Below are 26,336 nucleotides of genomic sequence, written 5' to 3' on the forward strand. Positions count from 1 at the left end.
AACGTTAAAATGCTGACGTAGAAGCAACGTAGAAATATTAACGTTGTTTCAATGTCGGTATTTATATGTTGTTTCAACGTCAAATTTATATGTTAAAATAACGTTGAATAAACGTTGGATTTGCAAATCGTTTTAACGTTGAGATACTGACGTAGAAACAACGTAGACATATTAACGTTGTTTCAATGTCGGCATTTTAACGTTGAAATAACGTTGAAAAATAGTTGGATTTGCAAATCGTTTTAACGTTGAGATACTGACGTAGAAACAACGTAGACATATTAACGTTGTTTCAATGTCGGCATTTTAACGTTGAAATAACGTTGAATAATAGTTGGATTTGCAATCGTTTTAACGTTGAGATACTGACGTAGAAACAACGTAGACATATTAACGTTGTTTCAATGTCGGCATTTTAACGTTGAAATAACGTTGAATAATAGTTGGATTTGCAAATCGTTTTAACGTTGAGATACTGACGTAAAAACAACGTAGACATATTTACCTTTTTTTTTTTACCAATAATTACCCAGTCAGTTTCACGTTAATTTTTAATACAAATAAAAGCGGTTTTCTAAATTTCTAAGCTTTAAAAATGTGAATATTTCACCTTTCTCGCTACCTTAGAATGAGACATTTTGAGTATTTTTTTTTTAAATCTCCACGGAACGAAGTAGAGAGAGAGAGCCGACGATGTTTAAAAATACTTCAAATAATAATGTTGATCTATATCACGGCGGGAGACCACTCTTTTTGCCTGGTCCACCCCCTTAACTCCGCTCTCCAGGCCCCCACCGGATCCGTTTTCCAAACAGTCGTCGAAATTAAACAATAAAATTGTTTACCCCTAGTTATTTTTTCTGCTGATGAATACGATGTACTATCTCTATGGACATGCTACCACATGGTCTTGCATACTTTATCAACATTATCAGCAAGCTATACACCGTATCCCCCGCGGGCGTTCATCCTAAGCCGGGCATCGGTCAAATACCACGGCGGGAGATCACTCTCTTCGCTCGGTCCACTCCACGTACTTCGGTCCCAGGGCCCCATCGACTTCCATCACAACAGACAATATCTCATGCCGAGTGTAAACTCGATTTTACATTCCGAAAAAAATATCTGTTTAGTATTCAAGTACGTCTCTTTACACTCCACTGTTCTACTCAAGAATATCTCTCACCCCGGGAATTTTTTGAGTACGAGTCTTAGAAACACGCTGCAACTAAATAGTACCGGAATTTATGCTAGGCGCGGCCGGCTGGGGCGCCTTAATCAACCCTACGACAGATACCGCGCACTTCTTGCTGAGAAGTTATAGGACGCCCTCGTGTGATAAAGGTGGTCTTAATCATTTTCCCCGGGGTTACTTCATGACACCCACAAGGTGGCGAGGGGGCGGGGCGGGGCATTTTTCAGCAAATTAAACAAATTACTGACTGAAAATATTGACAACGGGGGACAAGGTGACAGTCTGGGTTTAACCACGATTTAATTCAGTTCAACTGACGATTAATACACACGTTCACATCACGTAATTATTACTTCACAGACACATGATCCAAAATGTATACACAGTCAGCTCCAAAAATATATGACAAACTTACAAAAGGGTATCAAAAATGTAAAACTATTAAATTCGCGTTAAGGTCTTGGAGGCAACCAACAGGAATACTTTGGGTAGCGCATGAGTAGTTTTGCAAACAATGTCTTACAATCCCTGGAAATAATGTGACAATTCGTATGTAAATAGATTCTCTTCTTTAAAATTGCCTGGAACTGGTTGCCTGAAAATTGCCTCGTGTGACAACGCCTTTAGAATCAACTGCAACTTGTTTTGTATTTGACGCAGCTACAAACATAAATTTGTTTCTTTATCAAGAAAACACACCTTTCCAAGTCATCTCAAAAAGTTTGAAGTTACGACGACCATACCTGCTAATACCGGTAGATTTCTTAATCAAAAATACTTAATAAAGGGAAGGTATAGACGATGTGACCTATGTTTACATTCAAACCGCCCTCTGTTGGCCAAACACTCTATACGTCATGTTTCGTCGGGCACTGAGTTGCACCATGGAGCACGGAGGAAGAAAATAGAAACTATTTTCTTCCTCCATGGTTGCACAGTCACAGTAAGATTGCGAACACTTTCTAGCTGGCTGCCAAAACATAAAGGTTTTGCCCGGCGGTATGCGCGCGAATCATGTTATGGTTTTTGTGTGACGTCAGAGGTCACATCGTCTGTACCTTTGGTAATTACTCAAAAGGTTGATCACTAAAAATACACAAGTAAAGAGCATTTGGGGCTGTTGAAATTGTAAAACCTTTTTTTCAGAAACGACACCCTTTCAAGTAAAAGTTTAACAGAAAGAGGTAATTTTCAACCACAAATTTTAAACTGAGAAAGGCTTCAGACAAGAAGCGTTTCTCATGCATTATAGAAGCAAACAATTCCTGTTCTTGTTTTCCATTATTTTCTTGCAACTTGGGTGACTATTTGAGCCCAAATGCACACGTGTTTGTTATCTTATTACACTAAGTGAGGATACTGGTCTTTGACAACTACCAAAACTGCACCCTGGAGGAACACGTTGCCTTGGATCGGACGAGTTGGTCTATAAAAAGCGTTTGAAACCGTTTGTTATGAAATGCATATGGTTAGAAAGATGTTTTAAAAGTAGAATATAATGATCCACACAAGTATCACTCAAAATTGCACGGTTTTCCTTTTACTTCGCGAGCTAACACGGTCGGCCATTTATTGTTATAAAATTCATTTGATTGGAAAGATGTTTAAAAGTCAAAAATTTGACTCCTATAAATGGCCGACCGTGTTTGTCGACGAGGTAAAAGGAAAACCACGCAATTTCGAGGCATATTTGTGTAGATCATTGTATTCTACTTTTACAACATCTTTCTAACCATATCAATTTTATAACAAACGGTCACAGGACGCTTTTCAAAGACCAACTCGACCGATCCAAGGCAACGTGTTCCTTTAATAATTATCTAAAGACGTATTTACAAGTACATGTATCATCTTTGTGTTTACTCGATTATCTGGCTGGATGCTTGCATCGGTTCGTTATAAAATGTTTATCTACAAAAATATACTTCATGTACATGTCAACGAGAATTGTTGAGAAGAGTACATTATTGTAAAACGCTCACAACATTATCATAGCAAGATATGGGAAGTACATGTACTATTATTGTTCCATATCGGGTGCGATCTGGCCATAGTCATTTTGAAGTGGGTACAAACGACAGTCACCAAAAAGGAGGCGTTGGGTGATGTTCCCTGCCCCCAAAAGTGGGGTGGGGTTGTCCCGTTCCCAGTTTTGTTTTCTGCACTCCGAAATTGCCACTGTCATAGTGCTTTTCAATTGGGGATTTTTTTCTTCTCAAAAACTGCGACCTGTTCGTGCATTCCTGGACCCATGAACACTACATGGCAGAACGGGTCAAACATGATTTTGTTTTGAAAGAGTTATGTGGGCATCTTTATATGTCTGCTGCCACCTAGCGTTCAAAATCTGCCCTGGTCTTTAAAAGATGTCTTGTTATTATTTTATGTAGGCCTATAGGTTAAATACATTATACATAATTAGCAAATACATTATATACATACGTACATAATTAGCTTTTGTAGTCAATGATTCGCTTTTATCCGGGTACATACAAATGAATAAATTAATAAACAAACAATCTTTGTATAAACAAAAGGTGTTCTTCAATGGTGAAACTTTACCAACGTTTTGGGTGAATCACAACACTTGTAAAAATGTTAGCAGCAGAGAGAGAAAAAAAAACTCTCTGCATTATTACCTGCACTGTGTGTCCCAAAAGATGTCAGCTGTTAAAAATAATACTAACAATAATAATATCAGTAAGGTAAAAATGCAGCGAATTTGATAATAATATTATACATGCATGCTTGAAATTCATTATAGACCAATAAATACAAATTAACATCAATTGAGATTATACTGTACAAATGACTCTACGAAAAAATATACAGTCTTTTTAAAAAGGTTTTATAGGAATACATTTCAGATATGTAATACTTGAAATTATTATTACTATTATTTTTATTATTATTGTTATTTGTCTATAAATTATTATTATGCGGCACACACCGCACACTGGTGTTTTTTTCAAGGGATTAGTATGGCTCTCGTCAACTGCCAGATGGATTTCATTTTACAATTTAGGTCGTGTCCCTATTTGTGGCTACAGCAACGGCTATACGGCTAGATTTCCACATCACCATCCAAGCATTGAATTTAGCTCATCGTTAGCAACACCCCTAGCTACAGTCGTAGCCGTTATGCGTACCGCACATCCTTAGCCGTATGCGTTTTTTGTTGACCGGTGTACATAACCTGGATCGTTCCTACCGTTGGTCGATTTCCAGCGCTTTGTATGAAACAGTTGGGGTTCGAGGGAACAGTGAATAATTGTTTCTTGTTTGAACAATGTTCGTCTGCTTATTAAACTATGCATACTCCATCGTAATAATGTTTGAAGAGGACAACAGAACTTTGAGAATAAGAATAATTATGTTACCAAGGTATAACAATACAATTGTTGCACGCTGTGACGGGGGACCATGGGTTTTGTACACACTCTGGGGCAAATGCCATTTTCCCCCTCGAGGGCAAATGCCTTTTTCCCCCTCGGGTGTATAAAACGCCATGGACCCCGTCACAGCCTTTCAACAATTGTATAATGTAGCATGCCTTCAGTCAAACTCCAGTACCGTTTGTTTCACGATGAAATCATTTTGCTAAGTTGTGCATTCTTCACATCATGGCTTCTTTCCTACAAGTTCCACTTTAACCTCCAGACGATATCAACCGACTATATTACCACCAACACGAGAAGCATCGAGAATATCTGTCAATCGATTCTCCCCAAGCACTCTAATCATGCCTGAACGTTTCGCTGGTCACCAAATCCAGTATTGTCCACGAATACACTCTGTACATGTGCCGGGTACTTCATTCCTTTGGCCATGTCTGTTCCACCGGTAAACACGCAATCAAAGAGTTTGTCCATGAAAACAAAAAAATTATTATTGGAGACAATTTGCAGTTTGGTTCCACTTCTGAAACTTCATGTTCCACCGATCATGAATTATCAATTGATATTTGTTTTTCAATGAACACAAAGAAAGAAGCACCTATTGTCGAAGACAGCTGGTAGTCCGCGCATTTCATTCCATGCCTGTTCCATCGGTCACCAGCATATTTTGTTCATAAGCATGAACCAACCATAACTGTTACTCCATGAGTATTTCTCTAGCATTCCTGTTCCACTGGTAACAAACACAAAGAAAGAAGCACCTATTGTCGAAGACAGCTGGTTACTAACACGCATTTTCATAAACATGCATGTTCCACCAGTCACCAGTATATTTTGTTCATGACTGGGAAACCAAACCTAACATGGTACTCCACGATGGTTTATCAAGTGCACCCATTCGACTGGTAACACCAGTTTGTCCATGTTGCAAAGTTAAAGACTGGTACTCTGTCGATCGCTATCGTCTTGGCTCGTGGACTGATGATCGCTCGATAGTCAGATCCCGTAGGGAACTGATTTCCTCGGTCCGGCTTTGCATGAGAGTATCGACGCCAAGAGCAGGAGCCCACACCCTCCAGCCGTCACTAAGTAAGCCCATGAGATGCTGCAATCACCTGGCGGCAAAGAATAAAATAAAATAAAATAATAAATATTTCAGTCATCCATAGAATCCCTCTTGAACTGTATGTAAAGGAAAAGTTTTAAAATACTTAAAAAAGGATTTCTTTTCTCTGCATTTTTTTTTATATTTAATCTTCAGGCCCCAAAAATATAAAGTACATAAATTTAACAAACACATGTAAATGGCACAATTTTCAAGCAAAAAAAAGTAAATTAACGCCCAGAATTTCGAGCCTGATACATCATGTACATTGTTTTAAGGACAAGATAGTTTTTCCTTAGTAAAGGGCACCTGAGCGAGTGAAATACATGTATTTCTACTCTTTCAAGGCGCACCAAGGCAACGATCAGCAGCATATTACAATCTGCCCCCGTTTAAGTATCAGGCCCGAATCAAAACTTCCTTTGGGTTTCCTTCTTAAAAAGTATCACAAACAAAAATTAAAATATTTAATAAGAATGTTTACTAAAATGCCGTTTTGTTTTTGTTTTTAAGCTGTACGTACCATTTGGTTTGGGATAGGAATTGCCTCTCTCTTTGTATATTATGCATCCGCAATTCGTTTTTTTGGCAGCCATGTTTGCATTTTTAATAAACCAATAATAATAAAAAGCTCAACATGCTTTTCTTGTTTATAATCGTTTACACGCAGGTCATTGCGAATAGCATGCTTCAATTATACTGGGACAATTTGTTTTTTAAAAACGTGTGCCGATTTTTCTGCGTATCATACCCTGTTTCACATGGTAGATAGATAGAAAGATTTATAAAATGGATTATTAAAAAACTGTCCTCGCGGCACAAAGGCTGAATTACAACAATTTTACATAATTTTAAAATTGAAATTAAATAAGAGCCAAATTTTCTTCCACAACTTTTCCAATTTTTCTGCCACATGTAATGTAAATCGTCTGAGTTGTTTTCTTGCAAAACACAACACATAATAAGACTTAACCCTAGCAGTAATGTCATGCATGTTACATGTAATTGTTATATTCTGTTAACTAACACATGTATGTATGTACTAAACTATCACATTTTTGTTCATCAAAATTAAAAATATTTTTTATTCAAGAAACAAGGACTGCAGTCAAGGCATATTACACAAGTTCAAAGCTGACTTCTCAAACTTACCAACCATACTAATTTGTCACAATCTAAACTTTCACAAGGTTATTTTTATGGTCACGTCATATAATCCATATCCCCTATGTAACAATATTTACTCAGTCAATTTCAAGTATAAATTAATTATAAATACAAATAAAATCATTTTTCTAAATTTCTAATCTTTTAAAAAGGTGCATATTTCACCTTTCTTGTGACATTAGAATAAAACGCTGTGAGTATTCACTTATTAAATCTCCACGGAACAACGTAAAGAGAGCCGACGATGTTTTAAAATACTTTAAAAAAAACAATATTGCTGTGTTGTAAACCAACACAAACAAAAGTTAAAATACACGATCCAGAAATTGAGCCTATTTAGGACACTGCTTACACACTTAGGGTTCAAGCTTCAGGCTTTTTATGTACCCATCCTGGCGTGTCGTGGCCGAGCGCTTTTAAAGAGCACCGGATTCAACCTCTGGTGTTTGATCAGCAGAGTGTGGATTCGTATCCTGGTCGTGATCCTTGCTACGTAAAATTGGGGAGGTAGTACTTTCTGCTCTACCAGCCAGGCTTCTGATTGATGATACCTGGTAAACCTGTTTCAGCCCTAGGAGTACAAGTGGCAACGGCCTCTACAAAAAAAATAATTGTAGCCCACACCTTGAAGTGGCCTTCATCAGGCCTTGTGTGTCTGGCGACTTAAAATAAAAAAAAAAATAATAAAAAATAAAAAATCTGAAAGACACACTGTTGATGTTGTCCATTTTTCAGTACAAGGGTCAGTCATTCTGTAAAAATGACCAAAGATTGGTCAGATGCACCTGTGTACGGTGCATACACTTTGACCTCAAGTATAACCTCAAGTAATTGGTATAGCAGTGACACTACATGTAGAAGAAATATCATCATAGCTTAACATTTACCCAGGAAAATCTCAAAGCCATTGGGAAACAAGGCCAAGACCAGCCGTCGATTTCACCAAACTCTTTCTAACTACGGATTAATCTTAGGACTTAGGATGGGTTCAATTCCGTGTCCAAATACGTAGGGAGACGCATTGAACTCATCCTAAGTTAGGACGGGTTACTCATCCTAAGTGACAGGACTGATCCTAGCGTTTCGTGAAATCGACTCCTGGGGTCATAGAAGCCATGGTCTCCGTGGCTTGCGTGTTATTCCAGGCCTGCTGTATTAAAAATGTGATTGGTGCTTCGTCAAAAAGGAAATATTTGTCTCCTGTACTCACCGATTTGATACGATCCGGAAGTCTCTCCACAGGCCGCCTTGACTTGCACATGACTCCACCCATTGGGGTAGAGCACACACCCACTCCCAACAAGACAAGCTATAAGAGAGAAAAACCCATCATGATAAGCCTTGACGTGCACATGACTCCACCCATTGGGGTAGAGCACACACCCACTCCCAACAAGACAAGCTACAAGCTACAAGAGAGAAAAGCCCATTATAATAAGCCTAGACTTGTACGAGTACATCTCCACCCACTGAGTGTACAGTAAGAAACATTGCATTAAAATGAGATATTTTGGGACACTATACATGTAGGTGACAGCAGACTTCACAGAATAACAGTTTTGGTCATTGGCTAACTTAACCATATGAATTAGATAAAATATTCTCGCCCCTAGTGCACTTAAAGGCACTGGGACACCTTTGGTATGTCAAAGATAGTAATCTCACCTAGTGTATCTACATCCCAACATACATATTCATAAATAAAAAATCTGTGATGACTTTGACTCTATTGGTCATCGAAGTTGCAATTGAGAATTTTAACAGAAAAACACCCTTAGTTGCACTAATGTGTTTGCTTTCATATGCCCGATAATAAGCTTTACAGGCCTGAAGTCTTTTTTTTTTCTTCGTGAAATTACCTCATTTCTAAAAAACTACGTTACTTCCTTCAGAGGGAGCAATTTCTCCATTGTTTTATCAACAGCTCTTATTATACAATGCAATTTCGAAACCACTTCTTTGAAGATATGAACCCTGAAATTAATTTCGTTTAGACAAACATAAACAACAGTTGGTACAAGCATAGAGGATGGACAGAGCCTCTCTGTCCTTCCTCTACGGTACAAGCATTGAGCTATTATACTTAAATCACACAACTAGAAAAACAATGGTTTGTGCACTACAAGCATTGAGATAATCATACAACTAGAATCCCACTGAGAATTCATCACCCAAACTACACACTCCACACCTAACTGTAAACAGTTATACCCTGATATCAACTAGAATCCCACTGAGAATTCATCACCCAAACTACACACTCCACACCTAACTGTAAACAGTTATACCCTGATATCGCTCAATAGCTCTACAAACAGTCCACCTGTTTAGGTAGGCCTTAGCAGGGCTTAATTGATTGCTATTGTTTGTTGGAAAGATTAACACTTGTGTTTAGGGTGGGAGGGTATAAGGGCTCCCTGTGGAGTGGTGTGTGGTCAAAGCAAACATTGATTGCTACCACAATCAATAACAAGGGGGTAAACATACACTTTTACTGCCATGCACAAACCGCATCCCTGTAGTGTAGTCTAGAGGCGATTGGTGAAGAAATCGCTCAGATTATGATAAAAGCATGAAACTTTGCACAATTGATCAATTTTCAACACGGCATTTTAAACATTTTCAGGGGTGGAGCCCATGTGTACTGAGGGCCTATAGCAACGGTTACAAGTTTTCCTTTAAAAAAAATGCCCACTGCAGCGCACTGGTAATGAGTACCGAAACATTTCAGCTTTTTATTCAATAGGCCTACACGTATGCATTACTTGACAAACTCTGAAAAAGTATGATCACGCTTGATTCTTGCTTTTAAAGGATTTGAGTACCTTTTCAAAATGTCCATAGATTTACATTAAACTTACAGGGTTTGAAGATAATGATAGTGAAAAGCTTCCCTTCAAATATTACTTACTGAGGTGCTGTAGTTTTTGAGAAATGAGTAAAACAATGTCATGAAAATACGTTTGTAAACGATTAACATAATTTTCGTCTCATGAGATGAAAAATTATTTTTTATGACATTGTTTTACTCATTTCCCAAAAACTACAGCACCTCAGCACGTAATATTTTCAGGGAAGCTTTCTACTATCATTATCTTCAAACTGTGTAAGTTAAGTGTAAATCTGTAGATATTGTGTTTTTTGTCCTACAAAAGTTACATATACCCTTTAAGAGTCAACTACATTCTACACCGTATTGGGGCTGGTTCTCCTGGTATGGGGGAAGACACTACAGAGCAAGAAGCCAGCTTGCTTCTAGCACATTGCAAGAAATTATGTAAGAAATGCTCCTGAACTTTTGATAAGAATTGTGGAGAATTTCTTCATTGCCTTAAGGCAGTGCAGACAGTTTCACACCTCTAGAAGTCTTGGCAAGTCTGCAGCCAGTGCTAATCTGTCGATGTGCATGTTGTCAGGTATCAATGTCTGACATTTGTAAAGTGACACACCCATGAAAGTCGTTCCATGATCAATTCTTAACAATTCTTGTTAATACAATCTAACAAGGGAACATCTTAAAGGCAGTGGACACTATTGGTAATTGTCAAAGACTAGCCTTCACAGTTGGTGTATCTCAACATAAGCATAAAATAACAAACCTGTGAAAATTTGAGCTCAATCGGTCATCGAACTTGCGAGATAATAATGAAAGAAAAAACACCCCCGTGTCACACGAAGTTGTGTGCGTTTAGATGATTGATTTCGAGACCTCAAGTTCTAAATCTGAGGTCTCGAAATCAAATTCGTGGAAAATTATTTCTTTCTCGAAAACTATGGCACTTCAGAGGGAGCTGTTTCTCACAATGTTTTATACCACCAACCTCTCCCCATTACTTGCCACCAAGAAAGGTTTTATGCTAATAATTATTTTGAGTATTTACCAATAGTGTCCACTGCCTTTAACAAAATGTGTTGGATAATACATGATATGAAAACTTTCAAATTCGTGAGTTATTTTGAATCGATGTAAACAACACAATGCGGTGCCAGCCATGTAGAAAGTATTCTCGCACAACTTTTGCCAGACTTCACAAACACAAATGCACACCCACGCATGTAAACACCTGCAATCAGGGACCTCCCAATGGCGCTCCTTTGTTTGTACTATAGCTTCTTGGCAATGGCAGCAGCTCAGCATTGTTTTGTTTTTTCATGCTTTTCAACCGGGACCGAACCTTATTTTCCTCTATTGTTATAACATGTTGGTCCTGGTTTGAATACACCCAAACATGCACGTCTACCACTGTGAATACAAAATGTACAGTCAATGTACTTGAATGAAATGAAGGCTGGTTTATAAGTCAGTCGTGCAAAGATATTCATCGAACGCACACGATCGCCAGCTTCTTGACACTGATGCATCAGTGTGTGCAATTCTAAATTTGCAAAAAGGCACCCTCCTCAAAAATTGTTAAAGACTACTAACACGTTTAAAGGGCTAAGACCAAGAGGTACAATTAAAGGGGCACAAATGCTAAAACAAAGTTATGAGACACATTTAAGGTGTACCTACATGTAGGTCAAGACCAAGGTACATGTAACAGGCACATTTAAAGGCAGTGGACACTATTGGTAATTACTCAAAATAATTATTGGCATAAAACCTTACTTGGTTACGAGTAGTGGGGAGAGGTTGATAGTATAAAACATTGTGAGAAACGGCTCCCTCGAAAGTGCCATAGTTTTCGAGAAAGAAGTCATTTTCCACGAATTTGATTTCGAGATCTAGATTTAGAACTTGAGGTCTCAATTTAACCATGTAAACGCACACAACTTCATGTGACAAGGGTGTTTTTTCTTTTCATTATTATCTCGCAACTTCAAGGACCGATTGAGCTCAAATTTTCACAGGTTTGTTATTTTATACATGTTGAGATACACCAAATGTGACGGCTAGTCTTTGACAATTACCAATAGTGTCCAGTGTCTTTAAGGGGCACCAAGGCTCAGAATGTAAAGTTCCAGACCAATTGGTAAGATACAAGGGGCATCAGGGCAAGACCAAGGTACATGTAACAGGCACATTTAAAGGCAGTGGACACTATTGGTAATTACTCAAAATAATTATTGGCATAAAACCTTTCTTGGTGACGAGTAATGGGGAGAGGATGATAGTATAAAACATTGTGAGAAAGGCAGTCGGACACTATTGGTAATTACTCAAAATAATTATTATCATAAAACCTTTCTTGATTACGAGTAATGGGGAGGGGTTAATAGTATAAAACATTGGGAGAAATGGCTCCCTCTGAAGTAACGTAGTTTTCGAGAAAGAAGTAATTTTCCACCAATTTGATTTCAAGACTAAGATTTAGAACTTGAGGTCTCGAAATCAACCATCTAAACGCACACAACTTCATGTGACAAGGGTGTTTTTTCTTTCATTATTATCTCGCAACTTCAATGACCGATTGAGCTCACAGGTTTGTTATTTTATGCATGTTGAGATACACCAACTGTGAAGGCTAGTCTTTGACAATTACCAATAGTGTCTAGTGTCTTTAAGGGGCACCAATTCAAGGCCTGCCTTCCAAACCTGTCTTTAAAGACACTGGACACTATTGGTACATTGTAAATGTCAAAGACCAGTCTTCACAGTTGGTGTATCTCAACATTATATGCATAAAATAACACTACCTGTGAAAATTTGAGCTCAAGCTGCAAGATATCAATGAAAGAACCAAAACAGCCGTATCACACAAAGTTGTGTGCTTTCAGATGCTTGATTTCGAGACCTCAAATTCTAAATCTGAGGTCTCAAAATCAAATTCGTGGAAAATTACTTCTTTCTCAAAAACTACGTTACTTCAGAGGGAGCCGTTTCTCCCAATGTTTTATACTATTAACCCCTCCCCATTACTCGTAATCAAGAACGGTTTTATGATAATAATTATTTTGAGTAATTACCAATAGTGTCCGACTGCCTTTAAAGGCACTGGCCAGTCTCAATACTAAGCTTGGGCGGTCCCTTCGGTTACCCGGTTCTACCCGGTTCCAAGTTGAAAACCGGACTTGCGGTTCCACTCTTCTGTGGAACCGGGTACCCGCTTTTGTCGGTTCCGATTTTAAAAGACCGAGTCCCAATTATAAAAGGCTCTGTGGAGCCGATCCTGCGACGAACCGGCTCTAGAAAATGAGGCTTGATGTTGAAAGCGGTGACCGCAGATACAGTGTGCAAAGGCTTCAAGCCGACATGAGTATCAACTATCACATGTGGCTGCTGCATACACAGTGCACACACATAGGCATCTTCTACAACCACCACATGTATGCATGTACATGTCATGCATATACATGTACATGTATAGACAGCACGTTGTGATTGGCTGCCGATATATCCATATTCATAAAAGCTAGCCCCGTGCACAAAACACACAGTGCTGTAGGTATGTATGTACAGGCATGTACAGGCATAGTACACTTGTATGTACAGAGACGACACACTGCATGCACTACGAATGTACTGCACTACGGATGTACTACACTACGGACATATGCTACACAACGATCATACTGCCGGCTAAATCAAAGACTTGTTTAAATCATAGAGTAAGGACAGAGCAGGGAAAATAGGTGCTCGGTGGCACGATGTCTGATCATTGGGGTGGGTATTCTGGTATTTTCGTTAAAAATAGATCGGCTCCAATTGTGTGTGTGTGAGCTCGGAACCGATGTCTGATTAACTTGGTTATTTTCAGTTCAAATAGATCGGCTCATTTGTGTGTGTGTGTGAGCTCTGGACGGGCGGCTTATGTTTTTTATTGAATTGGAACCGGGTATGTCTCAGAACCGAGCTTTTTTTCGGAACCGGAACCGAGCCCCAAATTTCTGGAACCGCCCAAGCTTACTCAATACAGTAGGTGAACCGAAGTTCAAGAAAATAATGAAAGAAAAAAATAAAAGACTATGGGCCACCTGCATGTAAGGGGCACCAAGGCTGACACAATGGAAGCTGAGGCCATAATTGGTCTTCGGCGTTGAATTCCAGGCCCACATTCCAAGCTTGTCTTTGAAACCAGCCCAAATAAAACCAGCCCCAACAGCCCTCACCCTGTAGCTAGTGCTTCCGACTGTCTAAACACTACGCCCATCAGTCCAAGCCTCCCCATTCAATACCCAGGCCCCTGGCTACAATAAAAACCTTGTTGGTGCAGCAGAGTCTCCAGGAATATTTGATCTCTCAGTTCACCCAAGTTCAGTGTTAAGTACCAACTTTAATGTTTAAGTAGGGCCAGTTTTTAAAAGCTACAGCCTTCGACCCCAAGTCCCAGGTCACTGTCTTCACACAGCAGATCATATCTCACTTTATTCCTAAAGGCATTCAAATCCAACACAAGTTTCTTTGGAATTTATTTTTCCCAAAATCTTAGAGGTTCACCCTGGAAGGAAAAACAGTAACCGGGCTGAATGGTTTGTAGCTGTTTTCTACACTTTGTATTTGAGGTCAATCTCTCTGCAGTGCACGATAATACGAATTCACCATAAAACCAGTTTTTGAGAACTTATGAAATTTGACACATTTTACCAGTAGTATGGCAGTTGTAAAGTACTTTAGAACTTTTTTTACATTTAGGCCATGATATAAAGAGCAAAAAAGCAGGGATAATGCCAGGCTTCATACACTGGCAATTTTGCTCCCTTCACCCCCTTCACCCCCCCCCCCCACCCACAGCCTCTGTATCAATGAAGAGTGTGCTTCGATCTTAACGACACAGCCCCTTTAAACAGTTCTGAAGATTCCAAATTTGCTACAAAGGTAGGGAGTGAAAACTGTGTTCAAAGCTTCCATAAAGTTAGTAAGATTTTACTATGACTTGTTTGAAATGTTGACATTAAAACCACGCATTTACTTTTTCTTTTTTCTTTAACGTCCCTTGTGGCAACAGCAGAGAACCAACGCCCAACTCAACTCACATGGCCCTGGCTAGGTATCGAACCACGGTCACCTTGGTGAGAGGCAAGCGCTTTTACAAAGGGGCCCTATGTGTTAGAAAAAAATAGAGAAAAAAAGTGTCCTACATTTTAAAAAACTCACCTGCAAAAAACTGAATAACACCAGCCACTTTCCCGACTCTCTGCGTCACCAAATCCTTTACGCAGCAGGCGAATATCCCGGTAAACGCAACCAGCATGGACACCACGCACCCGACGCCCAGCAGGATCGTGCACAGTTGCCACGACAACGTGGGTATGTCCTCAAAGCTGGAGTATCGACCGCACCCAACGGCGATCTCCGCCCGCGACGTCGGGTAGTTGCAGCGTCGGAACAGGCCAAAGTGGACGGGGTGCTCCAGCATGGATCCCGTTATCCAGTAAGGGAAGATGAGGCCCGTACAACACAGGCAGGTCCCCAGGAAGGAGACGAGGGTCCAGACAATCCCGGTGGTGGTTAGTCCTATCCCCATGGCGATGGAGTCAACACCACCTTCAGGTTCCGCCTCTGCGACATAAGTTGACACTGTGCTGGGGAAACGCTTGCTGAAGGTCCCTGGTTCGGGGATCCTGTGTCAAGATTGAAAATAAACAAAAACCAAATGAAATCCTGGTTCAATGGTACAACAATAAATCAAAAAGTGTCTTGAAATGAAAGTCGTTGAGAGGTTACTGGGTCTTAACGTGTTTACATTAGACCCAGTTTACAGCATTACGTTACACCTTAACTGGCCAAGACATTACAATATACAGGGGTGAGAGTCATTACTAACAAAAAAGTCTGAAACTTGGATACAAATTCAAATGTTGAAATTATGCCATTTCTACCATTTGGTAACCCCTGGGATTATGGATCCCAAGCAGTCTTTGGAAACAGTATCCAAAGCACCAGAGAAGTAGACACATGAGCAGGATTTCTTTATTTGTGGAAAAAAAATATTGTCTGATTTTCTTCACCAGGCCGAAATAAAAAGTCTGAATTCAGCCAAAAGTCTGAACAATCTCTTCCCTGAATATAAGCCATCTTCACACTGGCCCTTGATCCGTGTAATCGGCGACCGGGGTAAACAAAAAAATTCTACAAGGATTAAAACTGATCTGGAGATTCCTTTCACACTACACTAAACCCTTAGAAAAGTTAACCCAGTCCCAGATGTAACATCGAGATTGGTTGGATAACCTACATTGTAGTCCGTGTAAGGGTTAAGTTTGAGCCAGATGAAGCCAGTTTGGGGTTTGTTTACCGGTAAATTTGTAGCCCTGAAAAGTTGTAGTGTGAATGCTTCTTTTATCCTGGAAAATCTCTCCTTTAAAGTTTTCCTTAACACAGAGATTCTACATAGACTTCAGTACAATAACATGTCAGCCAAGCACTCACTAACACTTTTTGCTGAACCGAACTCTACATATCTGTAAAATGCGAGGCACCTACATGTACATGTACCTTCAAATCGCAGCCGTTCCAAGTTAAATAATCCAGTTTACGTCTTAGACTTGTTGAGCATCAAATTTGCTTTCTACAATTAGCAGTTTTTGTTTACAAGCAGGCCCAAACATCAACCGTACTAACCAGCACACTGCTTGTGTGTTGCTGAAAACCCATGTAGAAAATAATCTTCAGTTGGCCCGCGGCCTGATACTTCACGGAGACATCTAAGGCCGATTTGTCTCCTAGCCCCTTGATCATTGCCTCGATGCCCTTGAAATGCTCCAATAGAGATTGACAATTTCCTCATAGGGTGCCCTTTACCAAGGAGAAAATGCCTCGGTGCCCTTGCCCTTTCAAAAAAAAAGCAGTCAGACCCGGAGTCGATTTCACAATAAGTTAGCCCTACCCTAAGTATTTATTATCTTTTTCTAGGACTATACCTAAGTTAGGACTAGTCATAGAGAAAGATAAAAAATACTTCTTTGTGAAATCCACACCAGGGCCCCATGACAAAAATACCACATCGTACAATACAGTACACCTACCTCATTGAGATTGCGTATCCCGAGTTAAAATACCTCGGATAACTATCCTGCCCTCTCAATGAAGCCATAATGTCCTCTGTCCACACAGTCAAAGTTCTCTAGTTTTACAACATCTAAATGTCTACTCCTCCAGGCAATTAATGTCCATCATTCAAAGGCAGGATGATCAGAGAAACATCATTATCATCCAACGTCTTGAGTTCAAGATTCAGACAGATCTTTTGTATACCCACACACTAAACTACATCAGTTTCCGTCTGCTTCTTGATGCTTAAAGACAGCTGCATCAAACCAAATGTTGTTGAAGTGACAACACAAGACTTCAACAAAGTATAAAGTACAACCGCAGTAAATACTGATGTAAATGATTCCTATAGTCACACCAGTGCTGAGTTGTCCATCTGACTAACAGAGTCCCCCCCCCCCTCCCCCTACAATCCAATCATTCCAGAGAAGATATTGGTGGCTCTAGGCCAGGCTAACCGCTAGGAATGTTTCCACTAATATCCTTGGAGAGTTACGGAATTTAATTTGATCGCATACATATCACACATCAGTATGATATAATTTTACCACAGGGTATGAAAGATTTTTACCAATCAATTTGGTAAAAGCAAATTAGAATTTCTAATCAGGAATTAGTTTTTTGGTTTTATTTGGTTGATACCTAGTCCTCATGCAGGGGGTCCAGCAACATTTTTGCGTAGCAAAACATTTAGACTGAACTATATTTTTTGTGTGATGGTAAATATGGATGTTGAGTAGCAAAAAGTTATATTTGAGAGTTTTTTAGCAAGCAATGATTTGTATAGGGTTTTGCTCTGCTATTCAAAACAAAGCTTCTGCTGTCATGCATACAGTACATGTACTCTGTTTTAGTTCACAAAATACATTTTCTTTAACAAAACTAACTGCCCAGGAATTTAGGGAAACTATTTTTATTTCCCTGGTGGCTGAAATATTTCATTAAATGTTTGTAATCACTATTGATTTAATCCAATGCCATCAAGGGCTTTGTTGCTGGTCACAGCACAGGGGCTTCAAAAATAAATTCTTAATTTGTAATCAGATGACATTGGACCGGAAATGATTTACATTTTGCGCAGCATACAATGTATATAACTTACAAAAACATTGAAATCGTTTTACTTTAAAAAACATCCTCTTTGGTAACAATCAAATGATTATTATTATTTTTTTTTACGGCTTCTTTTGTGTACGGTTAAACTTGTTGGTAATCTCATTCAAAACCCACAGTGAATTGGTAAAAAAGAGGGTTGCCTGCATTTACCTACAAAGTACATATTTTCCAATCATATTGCATGCTGGCATAGCTCATCTCTTATTAAAAACTAAAGGGGATGATATTAAATGGTCAGATTAATATTTTTATGCTGGCATAAAACCACAAAAGGTCAGAAAGTATGAGGGTAGGCCCTGTGTATGCTACATGTATTGTATGCTGGCATCTACACTGTGTGTATTTCAGCTATGATTCAAAATCTTGGGTTGACATTGAATGGTCAGATAGTGGGAGGGTTGACTGTGTACTGTGTACTTTCACAACAGTTGCATGTTGGTTTACTGGCATACATGATTTACAGTTCATATGATTCAAAACCAAAAATTGAATGGTCAGATAGAGGGTTGACTCATTGTGCGTAGATAAAAACTGAAAAGGTCAAAACAATAATGCAATTTTTGTTGACAATCTTGGAAAAAAGTGATTTTTGAAAATATCCATCCAATTGCTACATTTATGTATACTTAAATGAAGTGCATGTTCACTCGCTAGCTGGTGCAGGCTAGATTGCTAGCTACACCAGCATGCACCTCATTCCACGCCTGACGCGTGTGTACCGAGTATTTGTGATAAGGTCTATAGTCTTGGTGCAAGATGTTTCTCGTTTTCCTTTCACACACACCGCGGCCAATTCACCGACAGCGCCCGCACCGACTCATCTGACTTACAGGTAGTCCACACAATGCGTTTCTCGCGGGGCGATGGGCAGACTAAGCCAGGTGAGTCGGTGCGGGTGCTGTCAGTGAATTAGCCGCGTTGTGCGTGAAAGGAAAACGAGAAATGTCTTGCACCAAGACTATAAGGTCTATGGTGTATATAGGCCTAAAGAAAGTCATATTCCTTCCACTATATACTTTAGTACACATGTGTAGTCAATTCACTGCTACAAACATGTCTTTCATCTGCGGTCAATTCCCATCACTAACAAGTTAACCTTCGATAAATTGCATGCATGCACTGTCCCCAGTGACATCACACCATTTTCATTCTTCATTCAATTGATGTATTAATTGGCAGACTGTATTCTCATCCGGCCAGCACAGGCAGAATACAAATGTCTGTTTTCTCAATAAATGGAGTGTATGTGGTTAGGGAGAAAAGACATTTTAAATTTGTGGTAGGCCCTAATTCACACCCTGTTGTCTGCAAACGGTTATTTGTTAGAGATTGGTGACAGCGTGGGGGCGGGGTGGAGTGGGGGGGGGGGCGTGTTAAACGAACCGATGGGCAGGGCTAAATAATTTTTTTTTTTAGCATTTAGCTTGTAGCTCCACATTTTTACCAGTGTTGAGTGTTACTGAACCAACAAGTATTTTACAAGACCATTTTATAAGTTGATTTGAGCACTATTAAAGGCAGTGGACACTATTGGAAATTGTCAAAGAATAGCCTTCACAGTTGGTGAATCTCAACCTACACATAAAATAACAAACCTGTGAAAATTTGAGCTCAATCGTTCATTGAATTTGCGAGATAATAATGAAAGAAAAAACATCCTTGTCACACGAAGTTGTGTGCGTTTAGATGGTTGATTTCGAGACCTCAAGTTCTAAATCTGAGGTCTCGAAATCAAATTGGTGGAAAATTACTTCTTTCTCGAAAAGCTATGGCACTTCAGAGGGAGCCGTTTCTCACAATGTTTTATACCATCAACCTCTCCCCATTACTCGACACCAAGAAAGGTTTTATGATAATAATTATTTTGGGTAATTACCAATAGTGTCCACTGCCTTTAAGAATGGGTTTTGAGGCATATTTCATGATGAGGTGTATCAATATATTTTTGGTTTTTGGTAACACCATGTGTGGTGGGTGTACTTGCCAATTGGACTTGTCTAGTAATGATACTACTTGCCCAACGCTATTGGCATCAGGCCTGCGGGCGTTGCTATCTTTGAACCCTGGTGATGAGTATAGGCCTAAATGACAGTATCGAATAACCCCCTTTATTGCATTGAAAGTGGCTATGTAGGGCAGGCCGTATGCGCGTCTAAGACGTGTACATCAATGAAGCACACATCACGCAGCAGTTCCGGTTTGATTCCTATGGCACACGCACAACGCGCTCACTGGGAATTCCTCGTTTAAAGGAACATGTTGCCTTGGATCGGTCGAGTTGGTCTTTGAAAAGCGCCCTGTAACCGTTTGTTATAAAACCGATATGGTAAGAAAGATGTTGTAAAAGTAAAATACAATGATCTACACAAATATGCCTTGAAATTGCTTGGTTTTCGTTTTACCTCGTCGACAAACACGGTCAGCCATTTATGGGAGTCAAATTTTTGACTCCCATAAACGGCCGACCATGTTAGTTCGCGATGTAAAATGAAAACCGTGCAATTTTGAGTGATACTTGTGTGGATCATTATATTCTACTTTTAAAACATCTTTCTAATCACATGCAATGCATAACAAACGGTTTCAAACGCTTTTCATAGACCAGCTCGTCCGATCCAAGGCAACGTGTTCCTTTAAGGGAGGCAATTGCAACTCCCTATCCCAAGCATGAAGGGGGTTCATATATGCACACGCTCACAGATGCCATGTTGTGGGTGGGCAGGTTTTTGAATGGTCACGTCATATTTGATACGGTCTAGAGAGATGGATGGACCCTGACACCATGCAGACTTTGAGGCACAGACCGCACTTCAACGCTGCAACTATTTGGTTATCAATGCTTATTGTACTGGCGTCAATATTTATTTAAAGTCACCAATACTGGGTAAACACACCCTATTGTGCCTACGTGTTTGTATTATGGAAACGTTGTTTGCTCTCTGGAAAATAGACGACCAGCGAAAAAACGTTTTTGATTGAGTTGTCTGGTAATTTGTCTGGAATAATGAGGGAAATCAGGACGCTTTTGGGGAAAGGAATTCAAACGATCTTTTGGCAACGAGGCTTTGATGGCTTTACTATTCACATTCCTTTTTACTGTTCATTGCTTCACTGTGTACTGCTTTTAAATTTCTATGTAAAAAAGTTTACGCAATTTAACCATTCCCTACAAGTTCAATTTTTTTTGTAAAAAAAAAGAAAAAGATAATTTTATTTGGATGGAATGTGTACCGATGCACCATACAGTGACATTCCAAATCAAATCAAACTCTGGTTGTTTGTGCTCCTATTTAGGCCTAAATCAATCTGATTGTAAGCATTCTTCATCCCGGTCATTGCCTTGGTGCTCCACTTTAGAAGACTACAATTTGCTCACAGAGGTCCTTAAAATCAAGGAGAAAACACTTGATGTGCACCATAAAAAGAAGAAGAAATGGTTTTCAACTTCAAACCATTATCAAATTTACATACGTAGGGTACATCATTCAGGAAAACACTGGGGGTCACCAGAAGGGAAAGATCTTCCAACTTCAATTAGGAAAACAAAGCTTTACAAGTATTTTGGGCATGTGAACAGAATGGACAGTGGCAGATACCCCCAAATTCTCTTAGAAGACCACATTGCAGGAAACAGACCCAGAGGAACACCAGGAAAACGATGGCTGGAAGATACATGTTATCAAGCACTTCTGTGAAGAGGCTGCGAACCATATGTGGCAGCAGCAGGACATCTACAAAAATAGCAAGGAACAGAGACCTACAGAATGGAGACGGATCTACCTCGCGAGGACGGCTATAATGATGATTATGACATCATTCATTCCAGTTTTTCAACTGGGAAAACTTGCATTCATAACAGTGTACATGGCTGCCAAGCCTGGAGTTTCATCTTCTGAGAGACTGTTTTCAGTTTGCAAAGGAAAAGCTTAAAGGAACACGTTGCCTTGGATCGGACGAGTTGGTCAAAACAAAAGCGTTTGTAACCGTTTTTTATAAAATGCATATGGTTGGAAAGATGTTTAAAAAGTAGAATACAATGATCCACACAAGTTTGCCTCGAAATTGCGTGGTTTTCCTTCTTCTGTGCGAACTAACATGGTCGGCCATTTATGGGAGTCAAAATTGTGACCCCCGTAAATGGCCGACGTGTTAGTCGACGAGGTAAAAGGAAAACCACGCAATTTTGAGGCATGTTTGTGTGGACCATTGTATTCTACTTTTACAACATCTTTCTACCCATATGCATTTTATAAAAAACGGTTACAAACGCTTTTCAAAGACCAACTCGACCGATCCAAGGCAACGTGTTCCTTTAAAGGCAGTGGACCTTATTTGTAATTACTCAAAATATTTATTAGCATAAAACCTTACTTGGTAACGAGTAATGTGGAGAGGTTGGTAGAATAGACGATGTGACCTATGTTTACATTCAAACCGCCCTCTGTTGACAAAACACTTACGTAATTTTTCAAAAACACAAAGGTTTTGCCCGGCGGTATGCGCGCAAATCATGTTATGGTTTTCGTGTGACGTCAGAGGTCACATCGTCTATAAAACATAGTGAGAAACGGCTCCCTCTGAAGTGGAGCAGTCTTCGTGTGACATGGGTGTTTTTTCTTTCATTATTATCTCGCAACTTCGACGACCGATAAAGCTCACATTTTCACAGGTTTGTTATTTTATGCATGTTGAGATACAGCAAGTGAGAAGACCGGTCTTTGACAACTACCAATAGTGTCCACTGTCTTTAAAGTCTGTGGGACACTTTGTATGGGAGTTGGGGGGGGGGGGGCCTTAGACCAGGAATACAGAGGGCACTTACATTATGTACCCTTTGCCTCAGTTTAATTCCAGGCCTACCTCTTCAATTCTTGCAAAAGTTGATCAAACAGTACGCAAACCTACCTGTTTTCTTTTATTTAAACAGCACATTTGTTTACACTAAAACAATATTATGTTTATTTTTTGTTGTGACTTTGACTAACTGTTAACAGTTGAGTATTTTTTTCTAGTCAAATCAAAGTTGTGTTATTTAATAATAATAATAATGGCGAGGAATTCCAGAGACGCGGTGCGCAGCTGGAAAAGGCACGGTCTCCGTAACTTGCTAGACGAGTTTTGGGAACATATAGTATGTGTGATGATGATGATGATCTAAGGCCTGGTCTGATGTTACGTTGCTTATTCATTTTCATATCACAGTAGTGTGTGAAAACAAAATAGCTCATGTTTTCAAAGGGTTTTGAAGTGGTTGAGCGCACTAAAAATCCAACAATTTCAAAGTTTTTTTTTTAAACATGAACTTCTGTTTCCCCTAACACACTTCTGGATAGACATGATAGAGTGCTGTCAGATGAATGTACCTGTAGACTATGTCATCCTAAAAACCAATGCAGTACAGTGCCATCTCTGTACACCGTGGACGCAATTCCTTATGTTGTAGCCAATGACTCCCCTTGACTACCAGCTCCACTAATCCCCCTCAAGGATGGGTTTTAGGTGATGATACCTTTTGTCAGTTTGTCCTCCAACCTTGGATGCTGGCAAAGTTGCGGAATCACACTGAGGCGGCAAAGACACCAAACGTGCCGACGGCTTTTGTTCTCCAGTGACAGGATTTAAAAATCAATGTTTTTTTCCAGAGAGTGAATCTTTTTGTCGATAGGAAGGATGCGTAATGAGGGAGAAATTGTCACACTGTTTATTGTGAAACAGAGGGTTTGCACAAGTTGTGGCTCAATGGTGGCTTTCAGCAGCTGCTGTACCATCCAAACACAAATTGTTCAAAGGTATTTTCACACTGATTACGATTTGTAACCTTCCTTATCATTAATTGGTTATCAAAGTTGCAAGAGAATAGGACGTAAAGAAAGAAAAAACACCCTTGTTACACAAGTTTGTGTGCTTTCAGATGCCCTATTAAAGGCTTCAAGTCTTTTCTAAAATTGAGAAATTACCCCTTTCTCGTAAATACTTCAGAGGGAGCGGTTTCTCACAATGTTTTATACAAGATACAGGGCCTACATGTACTATCAACAGCTCTCCATTGCTCTTTAATAAACAAGTTGTCATATCAATTACTTTGAGTAATAACCAATATTGGCCAGTGCTTTTAACGGTAGAATCATAAAATGGTATCACAAATCTATTATCATGAAAACTTACTTTGAATGGTGAGAAGCCTTGCAGCTGTTCATAATAAACTATTTTGAGAAAAGGATTCCCATCAAAGTAATAGGGTTTCGGTTATTTCCACTCCAAAACAATTACAGTGTGCATTGAATCCCTTTTATCGTTAAGGGTTGACTGAAAATCATAATTATTGTACGAGTGCCCATTCACGAATAATGCTGCAGCCGGACGCAGTTGGTGCCCGCTGTCATAGTGGATGGATATGACGTGTTGCCCTGGTAAGGGCCCTGCCGCGATTTCACCAAACTCTTCCTAACTTAGGATTAATCTTAGGACTTAGGACGGGTTCAGTTCCGTATCAAAATACGTAGGACGCATTGAACGCATCCTAAGTTAGGACGGGTTACTCGTCCTAATTCGAGATAGGATTGATCCTAGCGTTTCGTTAAATCGGCTGCTGGTGCCCTTTCAAACATTTTGACAAGACTACATAAAAATAATGAGGGTTTACAATTGTGAGAGCATGAGTGAGTGCCCTTACACGTATGGCCTTGCCCTCTCAAATGTTATAAATGGCCTTGCCCTCTCAAAGATATATTTACAAGCCCGTAATTCATCTTAGAACTTTTTTTTACACCAGTTTTTTACTTTCTAATTAAGAAAGAAAAAACTCTTAAATGTCTGTCAAACTAACAAAGACGCAATTGCCTCGATGCCTTTTAGTCATTGCCTTGATGCCCCTTAAAAATTTCCAGAATTTTGTTTTTAATTCCTTAGTAGAGGTTCCTGCCTTACATTGGTATAAGAATGAAGAATCAGAACAAACTATTGTGAATGGTGTCATGAAAGCCACTGGAAATTGGAAAGACACTGCACGTTTTAGGTCTGATATTAACGACAGTGGACACTATTGGTAATTGTCAAAGACCAGTTTTCTCACTTCGTGTATCTCAACCAATATGCATAAAATAACAAACCTGTGAAAATTTGAGCTCAATTGGTCGTCGAAGTTGCGAGATAATAATGAAAGAAAAAACACCCTGGTCACACAAAGTTGTGTGCGTTTAGATGGTTGATTTCGAGACCTCAAAATCTAATTCTGAGGTCTCGGAATCAAATTCTTTCCCGAAAACTACGTTACTTCAGAGGGAGCCGTTTCTCACAATGTTTTAAACTATCAACAGCTCTCCATTACTCGTTACCAAGTAAGGTTTTATGCTAATAATTATTTTGAGTAATTACCAATAGTGTCCACTGCCTTTAAGTCTTCTCTAACATTTTTTTCGCCATACAAGTAATTAAGCTGATCATCATAATAAAAACAAAACAATTAGGCCTAAACATCATTCTTAAAAATGAAATACTACAAAACATCACGTACCTCAACAGTCTTTCCCTCCTAAGAATTCTTGACTTAGCCATTTTTCAACGCTTCTTTTTTCCACTTTCACACAATTCTCTCGTCTCCCACACTTTTTATGACGTTGTCATCACTGTCACTGAACATCCATCATGACAAACGGCCCCACTGTGTAAATTTAACAGCTCACAAAGCACGCAATGTCCCATGTGCTCACACAGTGTGGGAGACTAAGCATAATGATTGAGCGTTATATTCACCGGAACAAATAGTGAAAACAGAAAAACAGGTAGCTGGGGGGGGGGGGGAGAGAGTGGGTAGTGTGAATAGAAGCACCGGTCACACTTCAGTGAGTTTACTTGTTATGCTCATAAACACTGATTCACTATTAAGGTTGGGGTTTTATTGAAGCCATTGTGGAGTTACCCAACCCTATTGCAAAGGCTGACTTGTGCCTTTTTAAAGTGGACTACACTCTGTACACTCTCCAGATGGATTAACAACAGTCTTTGTTAATAGTGGTCCGCTGGCTGAAATGCCACTTAAAACCGGTCTAAATTCAATCCAAGTGGTCCGACTTGCTGGCTAGTTTGGTGATGAAAAGCGTCCCAGTTTAATATGAAATATGGACTAGTGACAAACCTGATGGAAACCTTGTGGAAGTGTCGTGGTCGAGCGGATAAGAGCACCGAATTCAAACTCTGGTGATTCTGATTAGCAGAGTGTGGGTTCGAATCCCCAGCCGTGACACTGTGTCCTTACGCAAGACACTTAACCATTGCTTCGTTCTTCGGATGGGACGTAAAGCCGTTGGTCCCATGTGTTGTGTGTAAGGCATGTAAAAGAACCCAGTGCACTTATCGAAAAGAGTAGGGGTTCGCCCCAGTGTTCCTGGTTGTGGCTGCTTAATGTGCCGTAGCACCTTGTAAACC

General features: G+C 39.6%; 1 protein-coding gene across 2 annotated transcripts; it reads right to left on the reverse strand.

Annotated features, from left to right (window-relative positions):
* Positions 1-1,478: 1,478 nt before the first annotated feature.
* Positions 1,479-25,621, reverse strand: LOC139945140 (LHFPL tetraspan subfamily member 6 protein-like). 2 transcript variants are annotated; one of them, XM_071942418.1, is made up of 4 exons: positions 25,426-25,621; positions 14,901-15,367; positions 8,076-8,174; positions 1,479-5,708 (listed from the first exon to the last, which is right to left on the reverse strand). In XM_071942418.1, exons 1-4 carry the CDS (start codon positions 25,464-25,466, stop codon positions 5,590-5,592), a joined length of 726 nt encoding a protein of 241 aa, XP_071798519.1. In that variant the 5' UTR covers positions 25,467-25,621; the 3' UTR covers positions 1,479-5,589. The 2 variants fall into 2 exon arrangements, with proteins under 2 accessions (XP_071798519.1, XP_071798518.1); XM_071942417.1 differs by lacking the exon at positions 25,426-25,621 and adding an exon at positions 16,772-17,009.
* Between the last annotated feature and the right edge of the window lie 715 nt (positions 25,622-26,336).

The sequence above is a fragment of the Asterias amurensis genome, chromosome 12, assembly GCF_032118995.1.
Source record: "Asterias amurensis chromosome 12, ASM3211899v1".
NCBI lineage: Eukaryota > Metazoa > Echinodermata > Asteroidea > Forcipulatida > Asteriidae > Asterias > Asterias amurensis.

Excerpts from the sequence above, each read along its gene's own strand:
- LOC139945140 (XM_071942417.1), bottom strand. The coding sequence starts at position 16,839 with ATGGCTTCATTGAGAGGGCAGGATAGTTATCCGAGGTATTTTAACTCG. Across the intron at positions 15,368-16,771 it reads GGATACGCAATCTCAATGAG|GATCCCCGAACCAGGGACCT; the intron begins GTAGGTGTACTG and ends ATCTTGACACAG. Across the intron at positions 5,709-8,075 it reads TTCCGGATCGTATCAAATCG|GTGATTGCAGCATCTCATGG; the intron begins GTGAGTACAGGA and ends CTTTGCCGCCAG.